The sequence below is a fragment of the Rhinatrema bivittatum genome, chromosome 11, assembly GCF_901001135.1.
Source record: "Rhinatrema bivittatum chromosome 11, aRhiBiv1.1, whole genome shotgun sequence".
NCBI classification, from domain to species: Eukaryota; Metazoa; Chordata; class Amphibia; order Gymnophiona; family Rhinatrematidae; genus Rhinatrema; species Rhinatrema bivittatum.
The window spans coordinates 67,451,601-67,478,258 of record NC_042625.1 but is presented as its reverse complement, the minus strand read 5'-3'; the positions used below and the strand labels follow the sequence as shown (position 1 = coordinate 67,478,258).

The 26,658-nt window shown below is 44.7% G+C and overlaps 1 protein-coding gene across 1 annotated transcript in view; it reads right to left on the bottom strand.

Moving 5' to 3' along the window:
* The window catches only part of MARK4 (microtubule affinity regulating kinase 4), a 185,963-nt gene that overhangs the window by 88,069 nt on the left and 71,236 nt on the right, over nucleotides 1–26,658 (bottom strand). The window contains 2 exon segments of the mRNA XM_029620037.1: nucleotides 15,588–15,641; nucleotides 21,298–21,495. Coding sequence (XP_029475897.1) covers nucleotides 15,588–15,641; nucleotides 21,298–21,495 — 252 coding nt within the window.

The window sequence follows — 26,658 nt, the reverse complement described above, 5'->3', positions numbered from 1 at the left end:
CAGTAACTTATTTTACAGTTACGAGGAGGTTGGGAGGGGTGGGGTCCAAGCAGCCAGCCAAGATCCCCATGGGTCTTACTTTTGGGTGGGAGGTGGCCACTAGAGACCAAAGATTAGACTTTTGGCAGTGAGGGGGGCGAGGGATGTAGGATATAAAAGTTTTGGGGAAGATATTCCAATGGGTGGGAGGCACTTTGCTGAACAGGAGAGGCTATATTTTGGTTCAATGGGTGCGTGAACACTGGTGGGGGTGGGGTATCGCCACATGATGTTTGCTACAATTTTTGGTGGGTTGCAGTGGGGGTGGTAGTTTTAGTGAGAGTCTACATAGTCCTCTGTGAGAGGGGTTCTTAGATTTATTTTTTTTTTGGGGGGGGGGGGCTTTTACCACCTCAAGCCCTTTAAGGCGATGGCGGCCCCGGCAGAGATGGGCCGCTGCAAGGTGTGATCTGGGTTTTTTTTATTGCGCATTTCTCCCGTGATTTAAAAAAACCCAAACTGTGCTATGCAAACACTGCAATATTTTGTTCTGTAGGGGTAAACTATCATGGGACTGCCCCCTGCGATAATTTGTGCCTTCTGAGATAAAAGATTGCGGCTTAATAAATTACCCCTGTAAGATTTCAAATTTGCTCAGTGCTGTTCCTGATACTAAGGGGGGTAATTGTCAGCAGCCCAAGAAGAGCTAAAGTCACGTTAGCCCACATTTTCAAAGCGGATTTATTTGCGTAAGTCCTCTTTGAAAATTTGTAGATTGTCCCAGTACAGGCGTGCACCTACTCCCAGGAAATTACAGTATCTCCTTGCACAACCCCTCGGATGATTTCCAAAAGCCGGTTTACATACACACACACAAACCAGGGGTACGCACATAAATCCTTTTGAAAATTAGCCTTTAAAAGTATACACTTTTAAGTTTTATTACCACAAAATACTTAGGAGCCAACATAAAAGTCTCCGGGCTGGGGGTATTTATAGAAGAGTAGTAATTATGCAGTAGAGAAAGCCAAGTCAGCCAACAAAATTCAGCTGTGCCCAACATGTAAATTCTGTCCAGGTTCTGAGACTTTGAACTGAGTCCCAGGATAGTTTACACTGATTCTCTATCAGACAATAAAATAATTTTCAACCTGGGCCAGCTCAGTGGCAGAGCTGCGCACCCGTCGTGTGGAAGGTCTCTCATTCAATCCTGGGTCAGCTGGGGATACTGCAGAGGTAATGCTCATGGCCCTAGGAGGAGGGAGGCATGCTAAAGGGCGACACCTAGTGGCCATAGTTGGGGTGCATGATAGCTGGGTGCTGGAAGGAGCCCTGGGGCATGGCCCACAGCCATCACTGCAATGAATGTTGGGTGGAAACGAGGATATAACACATGGCAAAAGAAAATTCCAGTCCTGGCTCTGACCGACCCGGAGGCTCAAATAAGCAGGAGGAAGCTGCCAGGTTAAAAAAAAAAAGGTTTCCAACCTTTGTCTTGATTTTCTGGCTCCCCCTTCCTTTTTCTTTTCTGTTTCAGTTCTCTCTCTCCTTCTGTCTTTCTAGCCCCTTCTCACCTTCTTCCTGCCAGCACTTGCCTCATTCCTTGTCTCTCTCCTGCACTTTCTTTTCCTCTCTTCTCTTCATTTCCTTTCTCCTACAAACCTCTCTAGATTCCTCCCCCTCTCCCCACTGAATTCAGGATCTTTCTCTCTCTCACCTCCCATCTCCAGTCCTTTCCCTCACCCTTCCCTTATCTATACTCTCCCCATCTTCCTCTCCTATATCCACAGATCTTTTCTCTCTCCCCTTCATAAGATCTCCCTCCAACCAACACGTCCTCCCTTCCTCCACCCCTTTCCCTCCCTACTATTCTGGATCCTCTCTCCCTTTCATCCATTTCCCCTTCCTGGGTCTTCTCTCCCAAATACCCAGAACTCTCCCCTCTTCTTCCACCCTGGATACTTTTTCCCTCTTCAACCACACATCCCAAGTCCTCTCTCTTCCCTCTCTAAGCTTGGTTCCCCCCTCTTCCCCGATCCCCAATATTCTTCCAATCTTCCCTCCAACCCAAAACCTGGTCCTCTTTCCCTCTTATCCTGGATCATTGCTTCCTCTTCAAAACCCCTCCCCAAGTACAAAGTCTTCTCTCCGTCTCCCTCCAACCTGTGTCCGGCTCCCACTCTACTCTGCCTCCATCCCCGGGTTTAGTCTCCTCCTCCCCCCCTTTCCCCTCGATCTCTGGTACCTCCTCAGTCTTCCCTCCCCCTGACGCTCTCTACCTTTCCCCTCCATCAGATCCCCAGCTACTTCCTGCAGCCCCCAGCACTTAATATGAATCACCCTCTTCTGTCACCTGGGGGGAGTCTCGTGGTAGGAGCCTAAGATCTCGAGGGATCCACGTGGTTCCGATGCAAGTCTGGCTCCAGGCAATCTTAATCTGAGTTAGCTTTTTCTATCGGGGGGGGGGGGGGGAGTCTCGGGGCATGAACAATAAGATGTAAAGGGACCCGGCACGGTAGAGGAGCTGGCGGCTGACGCTGTATTCATTTCTACTGCTCCTATCAGCTGAGAAGAAGGGGTGAGGGGGAGGACTGGGGCTCCAGCGGAGAGAGAGGACAGGCAGAGCATTGGGGACTGAGGCGGGAGGAGAGAAAAGGGAGAGAGAGTACTGACAATGATGTGGGTGGGGGTGGGGTGGAGGGGGAGATGGAAAGCAATCCTGTGAACTTGGGCCCCACTCTAATCCAGGTCAGAATCAGGGGCAAGAAGCAGCAGCCGGTGGGGGGGGGAGGATTTCACAACGTTACCCTCTCCGTAAATCCCATTTTCTCCCTATAGTTTACCTATTCCCACACTTGTTCCATGTAAACCGCCTCCCCGGCGATAGTTATCTCTGTTAAATGTGAACCGGAGTGATATGTATTGTATACAGGAACTTCCGGTATATAAAAACCAAAAATAAATAAATAAACTTGTTCTTTTGTGTCTCCGCGCCTCTTCCCTCCCTTTACACTGCCGCGCTCTTCTGACTTCATTAATAAATAATTAGTTCAGGGAGTCTAGAACGGCACAGGGAATAAGGAATAAACAGAAAAAATGTTAAGAAAGTGCCCGCGCACACACACACACCCCCCCCTCTAATAGGGCTGATTTAATCGCTCTGTGTCTGCAGTAAGAAGATTTACAGTGTATCAGGTTCACGGAACATCCCCGGGGAAAACAATGGGGACCCTGTGAGAGTGTAACCAAGGCAGAACACTGCGGGCTGGTGAGAAGGCAGAGGCCTGGCAGGGAGCCAGCCAGCCCGAAAATAGCTCAGGCCCAGAGACTCCCAGCCAAAGGAGGAATGCACGTAGCAGCCCCCTCCCCCCCCCTCACCCCCGCCAAAGGAGGAATGCCTGAGGCACCCCCACCGCGGGGAAAGTGCCGAAGAGCGCTGCCAGGAGGGACCCACTGACACGGGAACAAAGTGAACTACAACACTGGAGACAACCAAAGCAGTTTTCCAGGAACCAGACAAAAATGCCTGAAGGGAGAAGGATTGGCAGAAAAGCAGAGAGGAGAGGGTGGGGGTACAATGAATGAAAAGGAAAAAAAAAAGAAAGGAAGAGGAATGGAGGGGAGGGGGGGTGCAAGAATAAAGCAGAAAAAGCCCAGAGATCAAACGTGGGGCAGAGCAGGAAGGAGGGAGGGAGGAGAGAGTGAAGAGGAAAAATAAGGAGCAGAGAGAGAGAGAAAGGCAGGGAGAGACATGGACATAAAAAGAGAGCACACTGAGCGAGGGGCGGCTCAGGGAGGGCCTTACTCCATCTCCTCAGAGATACATCATCAGCAACGGGTGCTTCTCTCATGAGTCCCGTGAACCCCCCTTGCGAAAGTGACAACACATGCCTGCAGCAGACGCAGGTCCCGGCACCGGTTCTCCCTCAACTGAAGGTATCAGGGAGAAGGCTCCTGGCCACACAGCCCCCCCCCCCCTCAAAAGCGTCTCTTGTATCTCCTGCCCCCACCACCCCAGTTCAAATTATACAGCACCACGGCTCTTCCAGTGCCCCGTACCTCGCCCATGCTCTGTGCAAACGGAGACAATGACCTGGCATCCCTGGCTGGGAACCACTGCAGGCGAATACGCCCCTCTCCTCCATATCCCAGGCGTGCCAAGCAGGCCACACCCTCCCTCCTTCCAGCAGCAGCTCAGCTGCAGTCAGGTGTGTACCAAGGAGCGCTGCTGAGCCATTTATAATAAACAGCATTTCTGCGTCCCTTTGCCAATGCCCTGAGTCATTCGGTTCTGGAGCTGACAAACCTTACATCCTTGTGCCCATCCCTTGAGCCCTCCAGAGAGGTGACAGGCTCGGTATCACAGCACCAGTCCGTCCGTCCCCCTCTCCTCCCCTCGAGCTTCCCAGTTCTAGAGGCAACAAGCTGTACATCCCTGTGCCATATTCACTAAAGGACCTTACAGGGGGCGGCTTCCACATTGGTTGCAATCTGTTGCCTTCTGGATTATTTTTAGTAAATGTTTTCTTGCTAATTCTTTGACAGATTTCTCCCTGGGAAACAGAGCATTCAGTGAAGATTTACACCCACCTTAGTGCACAGTGAGGCAGAGCTGACACTGTAAAGCAGTTTGAAGTGGATTTGTATGCAGGAATGGGGGAGGGTAGGGGGCGTCTTTGGCTCCTGGGAAAAGGAGTAGCTCAGACAAAGGAACTATAGGGAAGGCCAGAGATTCAATGCTAACCACGAGGGTGGCTGACCTTGGATGACCTCTGGGACAGCCACGCCCAAGCTTTTCTTAGTATTTTGCCATGTCTATGAGGATGGGGGGGGGGGGGGTGAAGGTAAAAAGGGAAGTAGGTCAGGGGAGTAAAAGAAAAACATACAAAGCATCCTGCTTGCAGCTTACATCCTCCCTTCCTTCAGCCGCCCAAGGCCACAGCCACAGGAGGCGGGGAAGGGATGCTGCTGCAGATTAATGCCTGCTCATGGGACTGGCTCTCCCTCTGCAAGCCTGGTGCTGGGAAAAGAGGTCCCAGGGCAGGCGTGAATCTCGTTTATGGACTGAGATGGAGGGGAGATTCTTGATGTCTTTTTCAATCGCCAACAACTCTTGAAGAGCGAGAGAAAAAAAAAACATTTAACCCTGTAGGTAGCAAATCAAGAAGTTGTATATGACGACTTGCACCCCCCCCCCCCCACTCCCCCGCATCTCTCTGAGCCTCTCTTACCCTCGGCATGTGTTTTCCTCTCCTCTGTTTTGCTTTCTCTGTGGGTTGCTCGCAGACACGCCTCCTCTCTCTGGCTCTCTCTTTCTCTGTGCCGCCTCCCCCCTGTAAGTCATTTAATTTTCTTCCCACACTGGTCCCTCTCTTTCTTCCTTAATCTCTTCCTCCCTCTGTGACTGCCTTTTCTCTCTGCTGATCACAGTCACACGTACCAGGACAGAATGCTGAGATCCCCACAGAAATGCCAGAAAAATTTATCTCCATACAGACTCCACCGGTACCGAAGCCTTCCAACACTAATCACAACCCACATTCTTACACCGAGCCTTCCATCCTCTGGTCCCTACGATGACATCCTGCTCCCTGCGTCCTTGCTGGAAGCCTCCGTCCTCTCCTATGATCACACACCCCGCTACCATACCTCTCCCCTCCCCCCCCACACACACACACAACCTACTCCCCCACCCCTTGCAATCACACCCCCCTCCATCTCCTAATTCACTTAGACCCTAACAGCTCCCTCCCCCAACCTGCCAGCACTGGTCATGCTACAAGGAGGAAGAGGAGAGTGGATTTGGAGCGGCTGGAGAAGCTGACACATGGCTAATGTGCTAAATGGAGAGGGCTGGAATAGCCCCCCTTGCACCTCAGAGGCTGCCGGGCAAGTGAGGAGAGGGTGATAACAGCCCACACAAAAATGGCCCAGGAGAAACAAACTGCAGGAAGCAGGGGCTGGCAGCTTCAGGGCTGAGAGGCTGAAGAGAGGACTTGAAACCAGAGGTGGCTCCCACTGTGCACTGCTGCTGCGGCAATGTCCAGGCTGGCCAGAGAGGCCAGGGCTAAAGCAGATGGAACGGATGACCCGGACGCTCGGCGGCAGGCAGAAGCTTCGTTTCACCCACATGAGCAAAGCTGGGCCTGGCAGGGACGAGGCTGCAAACCAGACCCGCAAGTGGGACCCGGGTGATAGCACCACTGCTCTCATTCAAGGGGTCACATTTAAATAAACAAGTGGGAAAATAAAAAATAAATAAATAAATAAACAGGTGGGGGGGGGGGGGGAGGTGAAATGGGAAGCAGTTTGGTGGCAATAGCACCCCCAGGCCTTATGCTGTCCCCACCCGATCCAGCTCCCTGATCTCCTGAGGTAAATTTTGTGGGGGACCAGCAAATTCCACGGGAAGGGGCAGATTTTGCCGTCCTTTCTGTGAAATGACAGGAGATCAGGGGCCCTAAGATCTCACTCTGCTTTCTGTATCCTTACTGTGAGCCCTTCCTCTTTCAGTCCTACGACCAGAACATAAGATATGCCATGCTGAGTCAGACCAAAGGTCCACCAAGCTCAGTATCCTGTCTCAGAGTGTGGCAAAACCAAGTGGCGAGTACCTGGCATATCCCAAAGAACAGATCCGTTCCTTGTGGCTCACTTCCAGGAACAAGCAGTGGCTTTCTCAAGTCTACCTGGTCCATAATGGTTTATGGACTTTTCTACCTGGTCCATAATGGTTTATGGACTTTCCTTCCAGTTTATTTATTTATTTAGAAACTTTTATATACTGGTATTAGTGGGGACATCATACCGGTTTACATTTGAACAAAAAGGCTTGAAAATACATGTTAACAGGGGAAGCAAACTGGGAGGGGGATAACAAGGAGCAGCGAGGAAAGAAAGATTAACATGACAGGAACAAGCATAAGTTAACAGAATAATTAGTTCCTTAATATAACGAGGTTGTGATCACCATGAGGTGGTGCAGGGATGGGGTAGGGGGGGGATCTATTCTGGATAGGCTGGAGTGACCTGTGCAAAGCTCTTTTAGATTCCAGTATGCTAGAATCCTTGACCACAACCTCCGGCAACAAACTGCACAGCTGGATTGTGCATTAAGTGAAAAATGCTTTCTTAGATTTATTTTAAATCTACGTCAACTTCATGGAGTATCCCCTAGTCCTTGTACTATCTGAAAGAGTAAATAACCATTCCATATTTATATGTTCCCCTCCACTCATAATTTTATAAACCTTCATCATAGGCCCTCTCAGTCACCTCTGCTCCAAGCTTAAAAGAGACCTAACCTGTTTTGCTTTTTTCATATGGGAGTCACTCCATCCCCTTACATTTTTCTTGCCCATCTCTGTATCTTTTATAGTTCCACTATATCTTTTTGGAGACAGGGAAACCAGATGAGGTACTACCATAGATCTATACAGAGGCGTTCTGAAATTCACAGTTTTATTCTCCATTCCTTTCTGAATGATTCCTAACATTCTATTTGCTTTTTTGACTGCCACAGCATACTGAACATAAGAACATAAGAAATTGCCATGCTGGGTCAGACCAAGGGTCCATCAAGCCCAGCATCCTGTTTTCAACAGAGGCCAAACCAGGCCACAAGAACCTGGCAAGTACCCAAACACCAAGAAGATCCCATGCTACTGATGCAATTAATAGAGGTTCTTATTCCCTAAGTCAACTTGATTTAACAGCAGTTAATGGACTTCTCCTCCAAGAACTTATCCAAACCTTTTTTGAACCCAGCTACACTAACTGCACTAACCACATCCTCTGGCAACAAATTCCAGAGCTTAACTGTACGTTGAATGAAAAAGAATTTTCTCCAATTAGTCTTAAATGTGCTACTTGCTAACTTCATGGAATGCCCCCTAGTCCTTCTATTATCCAAAAGTGTAAATAAACGATTTACATCTACTCGTTCAAGACCTCTCATTATCTTAAAGACCTCTATCATATCCCCCTTCAGCCGTCTCTTCTCCAAGCTGAACAGCTCAAACCTCTTCAGCCTTTCCTCGAAGGGGAGCTGTTCCATCCCCTTTATCATTTTGGTTGCCCTTCTCTGTACCTTCTCCATCGCAACTATATATTTTTTTGAGATGTGGTGACCAGAATTGTACACAGTATTCAAGGTGCGGTCTCACCATGGAGCGATACAGAGGCATTATGACATTTTCTGTTTTATTAACCATTCCCTTCCTAATAATTCCTAACATTCTGTTTGCTTTTTTTGACTGCTGCAGCACACTGAACCTACGATTTCAAAGTATTATCCACTATGATGCCTAGATCTTTTTCCTGGGTGGTAGCTCCTAATATGGAACCTAACATCATGTAACTACAGCAAGGGTTATTTTTCCCTATATGCATCACCTTGTACTTGTTCACATTAAATTTCATTAAATCTTCCAGTCTTGCAAGGTCCTCCTGTAATGTATCACAATCTGCTTGTGATTTAACTACGCTGAATAATTTTGTATCATCCGCAAAGTTGATAACCTCACTCGTCGTATTCCTTTCTAGGTCATTTATATATATATATATATATATATATATATATATATATATATATATATATATATATATATTGAAAAGCACCAGTCCAAGTACAGATCCCTGAGGCACTCCACTGTTTACCCTTTTCCACTGAGAAAATTGACCATTTAATCCTACTCTGTTTCCTGTCTTTTAACCAGTTTGTAATCCATGAAAGGGCATCGCTTCCTATCCCATGACTTTTTAGTTTTCTTAGAAGCCTCTCATGAGGGACTTTGTCAAACGCCTTCTGAAAATCCAAATACACGACATCTATCGATTCACCTTTATCCACGTGTTTATTAACTCCTTCAAAAAAATGAAGCAGATTTGTTAGGCAAGACTTCCCTTGGGTAAATCCATGTTGACTGTGTTCCATTAAACCATGTCTTTCTATATGCTCTACGATTTTGATCTTTAGAATAGTTTCCACTATTTTTCCCGGCACTGAAGTCAGGCTCACTGGTCTATAGTTTCCCGGATCGCCTCTGCAGCCCTTTTTAAATATTGGGGTTACATTGGCCACCCTTCCAGTCTTCAGGTACAATGGATGATTTTAATGATAGGTTACAAATTTTAACTAATAGATCAGAAATTTCATTTTTTAGTTCCTTCAGTACCCTAGGATGCATACCATCCGGTCCAGGTGATTTGCTACTCTTTAGTTTGTCAATCTGGTCTACTACATCTTCCAGGTTCACAGTGATTTGGTTCAGTCCGTCTGACTCATCACCCTTGAAAACCATCTCCGGAACTGGTATCTCCCCAACATCCTCATTAGTAAACATGGAGCAAAGAATTCATTTGTTCTTTCTGCAATGGCCTTATCTTCCCTAAGAGCCCCTTTAACCCCTTGGTCATCTAACGGTCCAACCGACTCCCTCAAAGGTTTCTTGCTTCGGATATTTTTAAAAGTTTTTAAATTTATGGCCAACTTCATTTCAAATTCTCTCTTTGCCCGTCTTATCAATGTTTTACACTTAACTTGACAATGAGCTGCGGATTTTGGCATATTACCCACACTGACTCTTTTCCTGGGTGGTTACTCCTAACATGGAAGCTAGTATCGTGTACCTGTAGTTAGGATTATTTTTCCCTATGTGCATCACTTGCAATTCTCCACGTTAAATTTCAGCTTTTGTTTAGATGCCCATTTCCAAAGTCTCACAAGGTTCTCCTGCAATTTCTCGCAGTCTGCTTGCGTTTTAACACTGCTGTCTTTTCCAGATCATTTATGAATATGTTGAACAGCACTAGTCCCAGTACAGATCCCTGAGGCACCTTCACTGTGAGTCACCCATCCGAAGGTCACACCCTGTCCCCTATCACCCCAATGCACTTGGTGCATTGGGGTGATAGGGGACTTGGCTATGCACGCGGTTGTATGCACATTTTTGCATCTACAACTTTACTCTCACTGTATACGAAGTTTAACGCAAAAAATGTTTACACAAAGGTGTGTATAACATTAGCACACCTCTATGCCAATTCAATATTAATCAGGGCACTAGATATTATTCCAAAATGCAGAGAGATGAGCTGGCTTAATTCCTGTTTTCTTAATGCTAGAAAGAACTATTGGTCAGAGGTGGAGTAATGTTTCTGGGATTAATGTCAGTCTTTGGGGCTAAACCTGGAGTTTGTGGTGCTGCGGTCCTGTACTCAGGATGTATGTCCAGAAAACATGAAATTGAAGACCTGTTTTTGGCAATCTGCAACCTATCATTTAAAATAGCCACGATACTAGAAGACTGGAAAGTGGTCAACGTGATGCCAATTTTTAAAAAAGGCTCCAGGAGTGATTCAGGAAACTATAGACTGGTGAGCCTGACGTCAATGCTGGGTAAAATGATAGAAACTATGCTTAAAAACAAAATTACTAACCACATAGATAGACATTGTTTAATGTTTTTTTTGCCAAGGGAAGTCTTGCCTTAATGATTTACTAGATTTTTTTGACACATGCAGCTAAAATTTAGTTGGTTGATAAAGTGTATTTGGATTTTCAGAAGGCATTTGAGAAGTCCCTCATGAGAGACTTTGCAGGAAGCTGCAAGGTCATAAGTTCAGAGGCAGTGTCCTATTGTGAACTGGTAACTGGATAAAAGACAGGAAACAGAGGGTAGGACTAAGTTTTCCAAATGGAGAAAGGTCATTAGTGGAGTGCCTCCGGTGGTATGTTCTGGACCTATGCTATTTAGCATATTCATGAATAATCTGAAAAAAGGAACAAGTAAGGTGATCAAATTTGCAGATGATACAAAATTGTTTCCATTTTGTTAAAACAGCAGTGCATTGTGAGGAACTGCAAAAGGATGTTGTGAGACTAGGAGAATGGGCTTCTAAATGGCAAATGCAATTTATTGTGGGCAAGTGCAAAGTAATGCACGTAGGGAAAAATAATCCCGATGCGATGCTGGGATCCGTGTTTAGGAGTCACCACCCAGAAAAACGATCTCGGAGCCCTTGTGGACAATACCTTGAAATCTTCGGCTCAGTGTGCGGCAACAGTCAAAAAGGCAAATAGGATGTCAGGAATCATTTGGAAAGGAATAGAGAATAGAACTGAAAATATCATAATGTCTTTGTATAGATCCATGATGTGATCGCACCTTGAGTACTGCGTGCAGTTCTGGTCACCCCATCTGAAAAAAGACTGTAGCAGGCATAGAAAAAGAACAGAGAAAGGTGACAATATTGATAAAGGAGACGGAAAATGTCTCTTATGGAGAAAGGCTAAACAGATTAGGGCTCCTTAGTTTGGAAAAGAGAAGACAGAGGGGATATGACAGAGAATTTTTTTTTTTTTCATTATTGAAAATGTTATTGAATTTTCAACAGAGAAATTCAAGATTCTATGACACACAAGAATATCAGCACAAAGATGTATCACGAATACGTGCAACAGAAACAAATCAGAAAAGGTTCTTAACTCCCCTCCCCATCATCTCCCCCCTTCATCAAATTCCTTAGCATTATTTGCACACCATTTTCAAAAAGCTTCCTTACACAAAGAAACTGATGCATAGCATCCCTTCTTATTGCAGTTAATTTTTTCATATTATATACTCTCTACAGCCTACCGTAGACTGCCAGAAACTGGGTGAGTATGTTTTTTTTTCCAGTGAGCAGCAGGGATATGATTGAGATTTATAAAAGCATGAGTATGGTGGAAACGGGTAAATAGGGCATGCTTATTTACCCATTTCAAATAACACTAGGACTAAGGGGCACTTCACAAAACTAGCAACTGGCAGATTCAAAACAAATCAAAGGAAGTCTTTTTTTTTTTCATTCGGCGCATATTAAAGTTATGGGATCTGTTGCCAGATGCAGTCAAGGCAACTAAAAGAGGATTGGACAAGTTTCTGAAGGAAAAGTCCAAAACTGTCAGTAGCCAAGTAGATGTGGGAAAGCCTGCACTTATCCCGAGATACAAAAAACACATAATAGGATCTCTGATGGTCCAGTGGACTCCCACCACCCTGGACCCTCCCCCCCCCTCCCTTATAGACAAAAGGATCCCTGGCAGTCTAGTGGACCCCTAACCCACCAAATTAGCTCTTGTGAACCTCTGGGAGCCTGGAGCACCCCCTAAGCTCTGGAACTGTAAGCAATCAAAATGGCCACTATCATACCAAGAGCCTAGGGGGCGCTCTGGGCCCCCACTGGACCAGTAGGACTATTTTGGCGGGTTGGGGAGGGTCTACTAGACTACCAGGGATCAGTTTGTCTGTAAGGGGAAGATTCCAGGAGTGGGAGTGTCCACTGGACCAACAAGGATCCTTGTGTGTGTATGGGGATGGGGGCTCCGAGGAGTGAACTAGGGTGGGGTTAGGGGTCCTGGCCTCCAGGGGCAGGATTATTTGATTGAAGGGGAGAGATGGGGTGAGGGGAGAGCTTGCACCATGCTTAAAATTTGTTTTAACTTTTTTTTTTTTTTTTTAATCTACTGTTGCTCCTGGGGGCAGCAGAGGGTTGCAATAGGGGGTCTGTGCCATCAGCCCCTTTAAGACAGGGCCCCGGGACGTGCGTTAATGTCCTGAGACTCCTGGGGAAAGTTAGCCTCAACTCTCGAGATGTAGCTAACTTCAAATCAAATAATGCAGCTTGTGAATTTTTCAGCAAGCCACATTATTTGATTTAAGCAGTTTAGGGTATTAATGAGCTCCTTAGCATGCAAATGCATGCTAAGGAGCTCATTTAAATACACAAGGTGCTGGGGGTTCAAATAACGCAGACTATTTGAAATATCTCATGTTATCCCCACGTTAGACCACTTCTCATGTGGTAAAATGGCCTAGTGCGGTTTATTTATTTATTTATTTTTATTTTTATATACCGATGTTCCTGTATAGTATACATATCACACCGGTTTAGTGAATGAGCCCCTTAGATTTGAGCCTAGGCATAGGGAATACCTATAATACCTGAATGTAATCCACTTTTGAGTGCCTGAAAGGTGGAATATAAATCAAATAAATAAATAATTTAATGGATGGCTAAAAATACTGTGCAATTTTGAAGAGCAGTGCCAAAAATATTTCCTTTTCCATCCTCAAATCTGGTGATCAGCTTGAATCCCTGATCGGCACTTTTTCTTGCAGTCCTCACTACCATCATCCTACGCACACACACAACATGCTTTTCCATAATTCTTGTTCAATTTTCTGTAAGCCTGTGCCCATCCCCTCAGCCGCCCTGACCTAGATGCATCAGACTCTGTATCGGTCCCATTTAAGCTATGATTACACAGAAACGGGCAGGCCTGGGGCCGCAGTGGGAGTGGAGACAACAGGGTTTGATTCCCAGCTCAAGTTTTCCATTCCCTGGGTGGGGCCAAGGCTGAGGATGTTGCAAAGGCAGCAGCTCACTGGCCCTGGGGTGAAGGGAAGGAGATAAAGGGGCCTATGCCATAAACTTAGCAAGCACAGGAAAGCTCTCTTGCTAAAAAAAACCAAAAAAAAAAACAGCAAACTTTGCAGGAAAGATTAGCGTGCATGTTAAAGGGTTTGGAAAGTTATTAGCACGAAATGCTAAAGTTTGTGTACCCATGTATGCAAAGGAAGTTACATCAAATGCAGATTAGGTGTCACTGAGCTCATGCAAAATAGAGTGGTGAGCTATCTACGCTATTTAGCGATAGCTTGATAAATGGCTGCTATTTAATGGCTGCTTCCTTAGTGTGAGCCTGCTATTTACCGAGGGTATGCTAAACGGAGCATGCTAGGTTCTCTTGTCCTGCTCACTTCCAGAGAGATACTCAGTGGTTGCTTATCAGACCAGAGGGAAGAAGTGGGAAAACTAATATGCTCCAGGTGAAGAGGTCAAAGGAGAACGAAGGGTTCCAAGGTAGCAGAAAATTGACATGACTGCATGATTGGAACCCTCTGTCTTCTGTGTCCATAAAGATCATCAGACAACAGAGGTCAGAGGACACTGTTGGGAAGCAATGCATCGTGAATACTCAGAGAAGAATTTGGCCACTCTCTAGCTCAGAAGGGCACCGGCCTCTAACCATTCCCTTCCTCTGTGACCATTCCCATGCCCTCCTCAGTACCTGGGGTAAGCACAGAGAATCTTTAATTTCAAAAGAGTGAAGAGACAGCAGAAGAATTAGCAGCTGGGTTTGTCTGGCAGGCTGCCCTTTGCTCCTCCTCCTCTTCCGCTGACATTTAAATGTCTGTCCATGATGGCCTTTTTTTGTCGGGTCCCAGTCCTCCCTGACTAGTCACAAAAACAGGGTCTCCCATGCATGGAGGCTTTCTCCAGGGTTAAGTGACTAACCACTGGTCTCCCCAGTCCTTCACCCCCCTAAATACACAAAGCAAAGCTTTTACAGGTCACCAGCAGGACAGGAGAGACATGGAGCAGGAGGAGGGAAGGATAAGAGAGAGAAAGGAAGGTGACAGAGGAGACACACTGGCACACACACAAAAATGAATCACCCTGATTTTACACAAGACAAATGTATTTCTAAGCAATAGGTTCCCAGAGGACAAAGGTCCTTGCTGTCATTGACATTTTCAGTGCAGCCAAAGACCACTGCAGGCATTAAGAGACTTGAGGTCGAAGAGCAATCTGAGCCTCAAAAGCTTTTTTTGGGCTGACAAATTGTTTTGATTTGAGTGCAGAGCTCATGTCTGTGGGCTTTGAAGCAGTCCCAGACTGTGCGGTGCAGCCACTGTGGTTGCTGGATTACTGGGTGATCACAGGGTGCAGAATGGTCAGATGCTGGCGCCCATCTGGCTCAGGGTGGTTGGATTCCTCACCTGGGTCTCTGCCTTGAATGCTCCTTTCCATACCCAAAAACATCCTCTGTCACACCTTTTTGAAGATCTTTACAGACAGAGGGTTCTAAATATCCACTCATGCCAGTTTCAGGGACCTCCCCAAGAGAGCCGAACACACTCAGTTTAACACGCTCATGCTCCTTGGTAAGTAACGTGCTCATGTTATTTAGCCGGTGCATTTTTGGGTTTCCATGCAGGAGAATAATGCGAACAAACTATTTCTGACATGTTTTACTGCAAGCACGTGAAATCTTTTTGCACCAATTGTTAATTTTTGTTTAAATACATATGTTAAAATTGTTTTGCTAGCCCATGCTAAAATTGGTTTTGTGTGTCTTTCTTGAGTAGGCCATGTGGGTAGCTGGACTGAAGAGTACCAGAAGGAACCCTGGTCCAATACCCTCACCCCCACCCCGGCTGAGGACGTTTGTTGCAATGACTAAACTAAAATCAACTGGGGCAGGACATAAAATCGGAGAAAAATCCCTGGGTAGCTGTGAATGAAGGCTCGAGATGCCCGATCCTAGCCCTGGATCTGATTGGGCTGGAACCCCGAAAAGCAGGAGGAAAATGCTGGCCTTAAAAAAAAAAAAAAATTGACAGGAGATAATGACTTTACAGTCCTGCCATTCTGCCCAGATTACTCCCTGGTACAATTCCAGAGTCCCCCAGTTGAGAAGATGAGTTCAGACCAATTAACTATTTCAGGGAATGGAACATTTATTGAAGTGTCCAAGGGCCATGGGAATAAATTCTTACCTTCTGCAGGCTGGTTGGGTTCAGTTGTGTCTTATCAATAATTTTTATTGCCACCTGAAAGCAGAGGAGAAAAAGGTTTCAACTATCAGTAGCACAAAACCTAAAGTTTACGAGACGCAATAAAAGGGGATAAATGGGAATGCATTCAGAATACATACGGTTGTATGTAGAAGTTTAGGCACCCTGGTCAAACTGTGTGTTTCATGAATCTCCACTTAAGAGACGGAGACGCACAGAAGCTGACACAACCTCTACATGCTACAAACTTAAACATTCCTATTACAAATATACACTTTCCCTGTCTATGCAGAAAAAGCTTAAACATGAAAAAAGCTCAAATTTTTTAAAATATTTTTTAGTATTTTTTTTTTATTGTTTATAATTTTAATTATTTATTATTCCCAAATCTTTCCAAAGACTAATATTCAACCAGAAGACTTGAATAAGGGGAGAAAACCTCAGACGGCGCACCATGTTAAATGTCAAAAGTAGACAACTTATAACGGTGCTCCACGCTACTTAGCAGCCATCACAGGGAAAAAAAACGCTTTACCCTAACCTTTACTTTCTTTTCTTTTTCTCCACAAAATTTTCAAGATAAAATCCCAAACTTATAAGTTCTCTACTTATCTTAAGCGCCGAATCAAACTTGCCTTCTGGAAAAAAAAAAACTATCGTGCCGACATGGCCATCTTTCACGGCACAAGCTGCTGCTTCGGGGCGTCACTTTTTATTTCATTTCCAGCCATGACTTGCCATCTTTCAGCAATTTATAATGAAAAAGTACTATTTGCTGATCTTAACAGATTGAAAATGATAAAAACAGTCAATATGGTGTGAAGGTGTATGCAGGAGAAGCCCCAGGTTTCTGGCCTGGTCCGCTTTAAGGATCAGTACGGAAGGGAATCCTGGCCTAAGGGTGTTGCATACAAGAGAAGCCCCAGGAGAGAACAGGGAAGCCCTGGGGTGCAGGAAGGCAGGTATATTCTCGAGAGGGAGGATGCTGGAAGTCTTGATTTATACTGCTGAGATAAGCAGGCTGTTTCTGTTATTGTTTTGCTGCACGCTGGATAAAGCATTTTTCTGTGGCGAAAAGGCTGGAGTCCAAACTGCTCTGCCCCTCAGCCCTTCTAAAGCCTAGGACTGCTTGCATGGCATCACATAGGGAATGTGCAAAGATTTGGCCATTCTTATAGTCGATTCATTACTACTTTTTATAAAAAAAAAGTCACTAAGGCCCAAAAGGTTGACTCATTAAGCCTTCAATTAGTTAGATAAAGACAATTCCACAGTTGTATAAATACTCTGACCCTTCTAATCTCTCAGTTTGTGATTTTTGTTCTGCCTACTTTCAACAGCCGGGGGCTCCTCTAAGTGGCAGCTGTCTGAGCATTTGAAAATGAAGATAATTCACTCTTACAAAGCAGTGGAAGGCTATTAAAAAAAAATAAAAATCTCTAAATGCTTCCAGCTAGCAATTTTAACCATTACAAACATGGTTACAAAATGGAAGTTGCATGGAACTGTGGAAGGCAAGGCAAGGCAAGATGAAGACCAAAAAAAAAAAATCTCTGCTAGAACTGGTCACATTTGCAAACCAGAACCCACGGATCACTGAAAATGACTTGCTGAAAAGTTTAGCTGACACTGGAATAGGTGCCCACCGGTGCACAGTGCCACATTACTTACGCCACAAGGAGTAACAGAGAGCAGTCAGTAAGAAACCCTTTCTACAACATCATCATATAAGTCATCTCTAAAGTATGCAAAACAAAACCTTGATAAGCCTGAAACTTTTTGGAACAAAATGCTTTGGACTGATAAAATGAAAATGGAACTGTTTAGCCACAAGCACGTAAGTTACTGTAACCTCCAGTTATTTACTTATTTAAAATATTTCTATGCTACCCAATAGCTAAAGCTCTGAGCGGCTTACAAAGATAAAACATTCACAATAAAACAATCAAAAGAAAGGAAATATAAAGACTCAGAAAATGATTGTTACTGTCTCAACATCTCTCTCATAGCTCAGACATCAGTGAATGCCTGCTGAAAAAGGCAGTCTTCAGCATTTTCCTAAATGTCTTTAAACAAGATGTTAACTGTAGAACCTTGGGCAATGGATTCCATAATTCGGGGGAGGCCATTGAAAATGATCTCTCACGAGTCTCTGAGGGCCAGGCAGAGCGCACTGATGGTACATCCAGCAAATCTCTCTGGGCTGACCACAGGGCCCTTGATGGACTGTGTATATGAAGCATCGCATTCATCCATGGTAGAGCCTCAGAAGTAGTCATTTTGTGGACTAGTGGCGCAACCTTGTCTTGTACTCTAAACTTAACTGGGAGCCAATGCAGTTTCTTTAAAGTTGAAGAAATGTGCGCTCTCTTATTAAGTCCAGTTATCAGCCAGGCAGTGGAATTCTGCAACAACTGGAGAGCGCGTAACACATACGCTGGCAAACCAATGTAGAGAAAATTATAATAGTCCAGACTAAGATGTATCATTTTCTGGACCACTGAACGAAAATCATCTTTACTCAGGACATTTTTCAAAGGTCTTAACAAAACACCTTTTATTATTACTGAAATTTGGGGCATGGGGGTTGCACTGAGAGCTCAGAGTCAAGGACAACTCCCAGGTTCCTCACGTGTGTGATGATCTGAGTCCTATAGTTTTCCAACACAAAGGAAGCAATCGTACTGATCCTACCTGATCTACACAAACATCACTTCAGTTTTGCCAACATTTGAAGCTTGGCCATTATGCCCTAGATATTGCTTGACAGCTGAAAGGCATAAGGACGCTAGTCCCATAATAGCAGACTATGAGGAGGAAATGGGAAAGAAAAATTTAATATTGTTGGTGTACACAAGATAACCTTCATAGAGCCCAGCCAACAAATTTCAAAAAGGAGCCATGTAGATGTTCAAAAGTGTAGCTGATAAGGCCAAGCCCTGGGGGATGCTTGTTGTCAGGTTTCTGATAACTCAAATTGTTAGTTGGAAGCGTTTGATGACTCAAATTGTTAGTTGGAAGAGTTTAGACATTTTTTTTTATAGCCTTTCTCTGTTTTGTTAGAGTGAATATTTTTCATTTTCAAATACTCAAACAGCTACTTAGAGGAGCACGTGGTTGATGAAAGTAGACAAAATAATTATAACCTGAGAGGTTAGAAGAGTCAGAGTATTTGTTCAACTATGGAACTGTCTTCACCTGACTAGGCGTCATTGTTGATACGTTGAAATCTTCTTCTCAGCGTGCAGCAGCAGCCAAGAAAGCAAATAGTATGCTAGGTATTATTAGGAAAGGAATGGAGAATAAAACAGAGAATATCATAATGCCTCTGTTTCGCTCCATGGTGCAACCTCATCTTGAATATTGTGTGCAGTTCTGGTCAACACATCTCAAAAAATATACAGCAGAATTAGAAAAGGTACAGAGAAAGGCAACTAAAATGATAAAGGGGATGGAATGATTTCCCCACGAGGAAAAGCTAAAGAGGTTAGGACTCTTCGGCTTGGAGAAGAGATGGCTGAGGGGAGACATGATAGAGGTTTATAAAATAATGAGTGGATTGGAACCAGTAAACATTAATTGGTTTACTCTTTCAAAAAGTACAAAGACTAGGAAACACACAATGAAGTTAGTAGGTAATACATTTAAAACTAATAAGAGAAAACATTTAGTGTAGCTGCGTTTAAGAAAGGTTTAGATAAGTTCCTGGAGGAAAAGTCCATAAGCCATTATATTAAAACGGACTTAAGGAAATCCACTGCTTATCCCTGAGATAAGCAGCCTGGAATCTATCTACTCCTTGGGATCCTGCCAGGTACTTGTGACCTGGATTGGCCACTGTAGGAAACAGGATACTGAGCTTGATGGATCTGAAGTCTGACCTAATATGACAAGTTTTATGTTCTTATGCCTAACTGAAGGCCTACAGAGTCAACCAACTTTTTGGGCCATATTAACAACAATTTTTTTTAAAGTAGTAATTAATCAACTGGAAGGGTATCCAAACTTTTGCACATACCATATTCCTGGTTTTATTTTTTTCAATCTGTTAAAATCATCAAATATAAGTAATTCTGCATTTAAAATTACAGAAAGATGTTGTATTTAACTTTGTAAATCAATACAAGGAGGAAGGACCTAAAAGTTCAACAATGTCCTTAAAAAAGTTTGAATGCAAGATTTTACTGTGTACAAGCAAGCAAGAGAAAGTTCAATTGTCAGCATCAAACCAAATAGATTATATCAATAAATTCACAGTCCCCCGACACGGGCCGTGTTTCGAAGAGACTGTGTCGGCAGGGAATCTAAAGAAAAACGGGTAAAGGTTAAAGATAAAGAATGTGTCTGAGGACACAAAAAGAAAATTAAATAAAGGATAATATATATAAACAGGATACAGAAATATCCAATTTAAAATATTTTAATTTTCTTTTTGTGTCCTCAGATGAAGATGAACTTGTTCTTTTAAACATTCTTTATCTTTAACTTTTACCCGTTTTTCTTTAGATTCCCTGCCGACACAGTCTCTTCTAAACACGGCCCGTGTCAGAGGACCGTGAATTTATTGATGTAATCTATTTGGTTCGATGCTGACAACTGCTCACTCAGAGATCCATTGATACATCCATTTTTGACCAGAAAAGCCTGAACTTTCACATGAAGCTATAATTATTTTAGGAGGTATATTTTAGGAGGTCTCTGCTGGCATCAGGGCCAGGAAGGGGGGTCCTACCTCTTTGGTAGCGTTACACACAGGCAGAGGGGCTCCTACATATGCTGTGATAGCATCAGAGACAGGTTGAGGGGCTCCCTCCCATTTCACTCCTCGCCAATTCTGTTAGCCCTTGCTACCCCCCTTTCTTCCATTTTGGAAATAACTGAAGAGGAAAACTGCACACCTTCTGTCCTCCTCCAATCTCACTACTTGTTCCTATGATCCCACTCCCACCAAACTCCTCAGTTGTATACCTGCCCTTGCAGTCAGATTCTCCATTTATCACTTTCCATATCATTCCCATCACTTTCAAACATGCTGCGATCACAGCGCACCTCCCAAAAACCTTCACTGGGCTCTACCTGCTCTGCTAACTAGTGGCCAATCTGCCTCCTCCCTTTCACAACCTAACTACTTAAATTTTCCGTTCACATCCGCTGCCTTGATTTTCTTGCATCTTGAGCCATTCTAGATACCTTCCAAACTGGATTCTACCCTTTATATTCCAAAGAGACAGCCCTTGCTAAAATCTCCAGTGGCCTCTTCCTGGCAAGAACAGTGTCCTTTACTCGATTTTTAACAAGCCCTGCTAGATATCCAAAGAGTTGCAGCCTGCCAAACAGAAAAGATGGGGCAAAGAGAGGACATTTGACACCTTCTGTACACCCATGTAAAAAAAACCCCAAAAAAACCCCCTGAATTCTTTACATGACACCTGTGACTGCCCATGAGGAGAGGTGGCAGGTGCAGATTGGAGATCTTGCCACCAGTATTGGTATGAATGGGAGGGGGCAATGGGTGGAAACAGATGAGGGATTAGTGAGGCATGGATAGATGGAAGTGAGTGATGGGCAGATGAGCTGTGGATAAGGAGAAAGGGTTGACGGATCAGTGAAGTGTGGATAGATGGTGCAGATGATGGGTCAAGTCAGTGTGTAGGAGAACTCTCAACATGGGTCTTTAAGAGCTTGAACTCACCTCCCGCCCTGTCAAGATGTGCCGGGCCAGCTTGACCTTAGCGAAGTTGCCCTTGCCAATGGTTTTCAGCAGCCGATAGTTGCCAATGTGTGGCTGCTCGTCTGTGCAGGAGGCAATGGAGTTCCGACATCGGGCACCCAGTGAGCGACTTGTCCATGTGGAGCCTTTCTCTGACCGGCTGCCCCCCAGGGTGGAGTGCTGAGTAAAAGAAGGAGAGATGGTGATCAGCAGATAAGACAATGATACCAAAACAGAGCAAGGGCTCTCTAATTATCCCTATCCATTGCAGTACTGTCATATAGAAAGCAAGCACCACAATGGGGCAGGAGAATCACACTGGTGCAGCTGCAGACCTCTATGATGAATGTAAGCATATGTAGTCAACATAACAGCATATTCCTGAGCCACTCAACCAACATCAGAGGGTCTGTATCATTATGACAGAAATACACCTTACAACTGCAGAAGGAAACTTTGGAATAATGCATGTATTATATGAAGAGCATTAGCGGTAAATTTGAGATTGAGATTGTACCCAACACACCCTGGTTTATGAGTGAGTGAGGTTCATTCCTGTCATGATGGGGTAGATTTTCAAAGGGTTGCGCGTGTAAGATATGTGCACAACCCCCGAAAACCTCCCCCTGCGCGCGCCGAGCCTATTTTGCATAGGATCGGCGGCGCGCACAAGCCCCGGGACGCGCGTAAGTCCCAGGGCTTGCAAAAGGGGCGTTCCGGGGGCGGGGCCGTGGGTGGGGCGCCAGCCTGGGGGCGTGCCAGGGGCGGGACCGAGACCTCCAGCACTGCCGCCGTACCGGGGGATGGAGAGCCGGCGCACGCAAGTTACACCTGCCCAGAGGCAGGCGTGAGTTCTTTGATAAAGGTTAGGAGGGGGATTTAGGTAGGGCTGGGGGGTGGCTTAGATAGGGGAAGGGAGGGGAAGGTGGGGGGAGGTGGAAGGAGAGCGGCCTCGGAGGGAACGGAGGCAGGCTGCTCGGCGCACGCAGGTTGCACAATTGTGCACACCCCTGCGCGTGCTGACTCTGGATTTTATAACATGCGCGCGGCAACGCGCGCATGTTATAAAATCAGCTTAGATTTGTTCGCGTTGGGTTGCGCGAACAAATCTGCGTCCGTGCGTACCTTTAAAGATTTGCCCCAATATGTGCAAAGTTAACCCACTTGGAAATATTAATCCAAGAGAGTATTGGCTGCAATCTAGAACTGTGCTCCTAACCTTCAAGACAGCAGTACTCTGCTGGATTCCCTTCTCTTGCCATCTTATGCATTAGCTTATAGTAAAACCAGCCAAAGGCAGCAGTGTAGCATCAAGAAGATACCACTACAAAAGTAGAGCTACCGTGTTTCCTGGTTTTTGAATTGATATCTTAATGTGTATTAGGCTTGCTAGGCCCTTTCCTTCTTCCATTTGAAGTCAGCACCACAGGTACCAGAGCGCATTAGGACTTAGGAAAGAGGAAGGACAGAGGAGGCAGCGTCAAAAAGATCCTTGGCTAAATTCTATGCATTTGCCTTGTTTGTCTCCTGATTTTCAAGAGTCCTTGGCTGCCCAGTAACTGACTTAAGAGGCTATGTGGGCACTTAAATCGTTGGCTGTTAACAAGAGCTCAGAGCCAGATGGGTTTCTGCTGGTTTCATTTCTATAAATATTTCCAAGTGGACTTTCTCTTTATATTTGCGGAGTTATTCAATTATTTTGGAACTTTGATTTCTGCTTTTTGTCCTCTACTAGATGCACTAATTACTTTAAACTATTAAAAAAGGGGAGAGAGCAGTGCATACTGAACTATATCTCTTGTTAATGCTGATATCAAGGCCTTTGCTAAAATACTTCAGCTCTGTTATGCCAACTCTGGTGCACTCGGACCAGACTGGTTTTATTAAAGGACATTTTCTGTTTCATAGTACTAGAAGGCTCTTTAATATAATGCATCTGGCCAAGAAGTGTGGGGTACTGGTGGGCCTTGTTCTATCTTTGGATGTGAACAAGGCCTTTGATTGTATCTCTTGGTCATGTATGTTTGCTGCATTCCAACGGATTGGCTCCCCTGCTGTATTTCTGGATTGAATGAAGGCGTTGTATTTTAAATCTACAGCACGGATCAGGGTCAATGGATGGGTATCCGATTCCTTTGTAACTGCCAGGGGGCCACGGCAAGGTTACCCTCTATCTCCCATCCTCTCTGACTTAGTGGTGGAACTGCTGGCTCAGAGGATCATGGAGGATACTCAGATTCTTGGGTTCCAGTCTGGGAAAATGGACCCCAAGATTACTTTCTATGCTGATGACATGTTGTTCCTTCTTACTCAAATGAATAAAACCATCCCTATGCTGTTATCTCTCCTTTGTCAATATAACCATCTTTCAGGTTACTAGATTAACTACTCCAAATCATTAGAGTGGTTATTGGCAAATGGTAGACTTCCTAATGACTTTCTTTAAATATGTAGGTATTAAAAGTTTCTGCAAACGTTGAATGAATTACCTGGACATTATTATGAAGTTATTTTCTGACTGAGGGCCAGATTCATTAAGGTTTTTCTCCCATGCTGAGTCTATGGGAAAAAGGGCCGGATTTTCAAAAGGTTACGCACGTCGGGCCTATTTGAAAAAGGCCCGGCGACGCGCGTGTAAGTCCTGGGGCTTTACAAAAAGGGAGGTCCGGGGGCAGGGCGGTCCGGGGTGGGGGCGGGGCCAGAGGCCTCCGACAGAGCAGCCATTGCCGCGCGCGCATGCAAATTGTGCCTGCCCAGAGGTAGGCGCAAAAGGTAAGACAAAGGACAGGGGGGGGGGTTAGAGTAGGGCTGGGGGGGCGAAAGGTTAGGGGAAGGGGTGGGAAGATCAGGTTAGGGGGAAGGGAAGTTCCCTTCCAGGTCGCTCCAATTTCAGAGCGGCCTGGAAGGCTTCTTTTAAAATCTACCCCTTAGGGAATTAAGTCCATAGAGAGATGGACCTTAGGAAGGCTCTCACTTCCTTTTTTTGGCAAGGGAAAAGTCCCCGAATTAAATTCCGCACACTGCAGCAACTCTTGGATTATGGTGGATTAGATGTCCCAGATTTATTCTTAATTATCAGCTAGACTTCTTGGAGTGCGATTCTGGTTTAGTGATGATGCCTCATCACACTCCTGGAAGGCCTTGGAAAAATGGCAGATTAAGGGGCAAGCACTAGCATTTTTTGTTTTTTGTATTATTCTGCAGACTTTCCTGTTCTTGCTAGGATTCATAGAGGTTGTCCCATCATTTCTCGTACAGTTAAGGTCTGGCATGATCTGGCTGATTGTTGAGAATTATTCCCTGCCTGTCCCCCACATGTTGAGTAATCCTTATCTTTCTCCAGCTACCTTTCTCCACATGTGGAAGAGTGGGCTTGTGTTATCTTGGGCAAATTTGAAAAGGGACATCTTCAAATCATTTCTGGATTTGGTGAATGAATTTGATATACATCTTATACGCATTTTCTCTTTCTCCAAGTCTGGAAAGATCTATTACAAGGACGAGGAGACCAGCGCACTCTGTGGGATATGACAAGAATGGAAATAATTCTGACTAAGCAATCCTCTAAAAAGATGATTTCTCATTATATGGCTATTTATGCAATTCCACTTGTGACTCCAAAAATGCACAGTTAATTAATAAATGGAACTCTGAGCTTGCTTTAGAACTGGATGCAGACGACTGGCGTGCATTATGGCACTTTCTAAAATATCTGTTTATAACAAAAGCAAAGACTATGGAGCAAACAGATTCCCTTTATACTTTGCAAAATTTAGCTTTGCTAGTCTTTTTTATTGGAGGCAATGTGGCCTGATTGCATCATATATTCATATGTGGTGGGGACTATTCTTTGATCCAAGAATTCTGGGTTGCATTTGTACAATCAATCACAGGTTTACCCTTTCCTCTGTCTGGTCAGCTTTGTTTATTGGGTAGATGAGGCTCATTTGATTTTCCTATTAAAAAGAAACATTTAATGTCACATCTGCTGCATGCTCCTCAACTGTCTAATGCTTTTCACTGGAAATCCAAGCCAAGCATGGAGTATCAGAAGACTGCAGTGCTGGATATTTACTTTGCAAAACCAGAAATGTATGACCAAGTTTGGCAACCATTTTGGACTAGGAGGAAACAACAATGTGATGTTTGATATTTTAGTTCAAATTTGTACAGGAACAGATTATTACCTTGTAATGAGACATGTAATCTGTGGCTACTGCTTATGTGATTCTAGACTATGTTTGTTGTATATGTGTTGTTTCCTTGTGTGTGATTTAAAAAATAAAGGTTTTGTAAGAAAAAGAAAGATTCTGGACTAGAGAGTCCCTAGCACCTCCTTATTGACAGAACTGGCGGCTGTCAGCGGGTTTGACAGCCGACGCTGAATTTTACCGGCGTCTGTTGTCAAACCCGCTAACAGCCACGGGTTCGGCAAAATTGAGCCTCCATCTTCCAACCCGCGATCAGATTTTTTTTAGTGGAGGGGGCCCTCCGACTTAATATCGCGATGATATTAAGTCGGAGGGTGTACAAAAAAGCAGTTTTTTCTGCTTTTCTGTACACTTCCCCGGTGCTGGCAGGAGTTAATTTCTGAGAGTAAAATGTGCGGCTTGGCTGCACATTTTACTTTCTGGATCGCACGGGACTAACTAATAGGCTCATCAACATGCATTTGCATGTTGCGGGCGCTATTAGTGTTGGGGGTTTGGCCATGCATTTTCCACGTGCTATTACCCCTTACCGTATACGGAGTAAAAATAGGGCGTCGAAAATGCGTGGCCAAACGGGGGCTAACGGTGCGCTCGGTCGAGCGCTCCATACTGCATTTGCCCGAAACGTCAGGCAATATCTGAGAAGACATTACACGTCTTAAAAGTTTGAATCTTTATAAAGTCATGAACCTGAAACCAGGCTGATGGCTCAGCAGCCAGACTGTTTGCTGGCACAGGAAAACCCAGATTGAATTCCTGAATCTAGCTTCTGTTCCTCGGGCCCACCAGAGCTGGGGATGCTGCAAGTTCCCAAAAGAATGTATTGGAGAAGTATTATAATACCAAGCCAAAATATTTCCAGCAGTCCACAAGTCAGGCATGCCACTTTGAGGGACAGAGCCAAGAACTAATTTCATATTATTTCCCTTTATCCAGAATAGAGCAGCATTATGGCCTCCAGTCTTAGAACAAATATAGAGAGAGTATAGGAAGGGCAAGAGAAGTAAATGGCTGGAGACTAACTAGGGCTTTTGGTAATATAATGGGGGAAACTGGATAGACTGGCTGGGCCAAAACATTCCTTATCTGTCAACACCTACTGTTTGTGCTACCCACATTTTAACATGTGCAA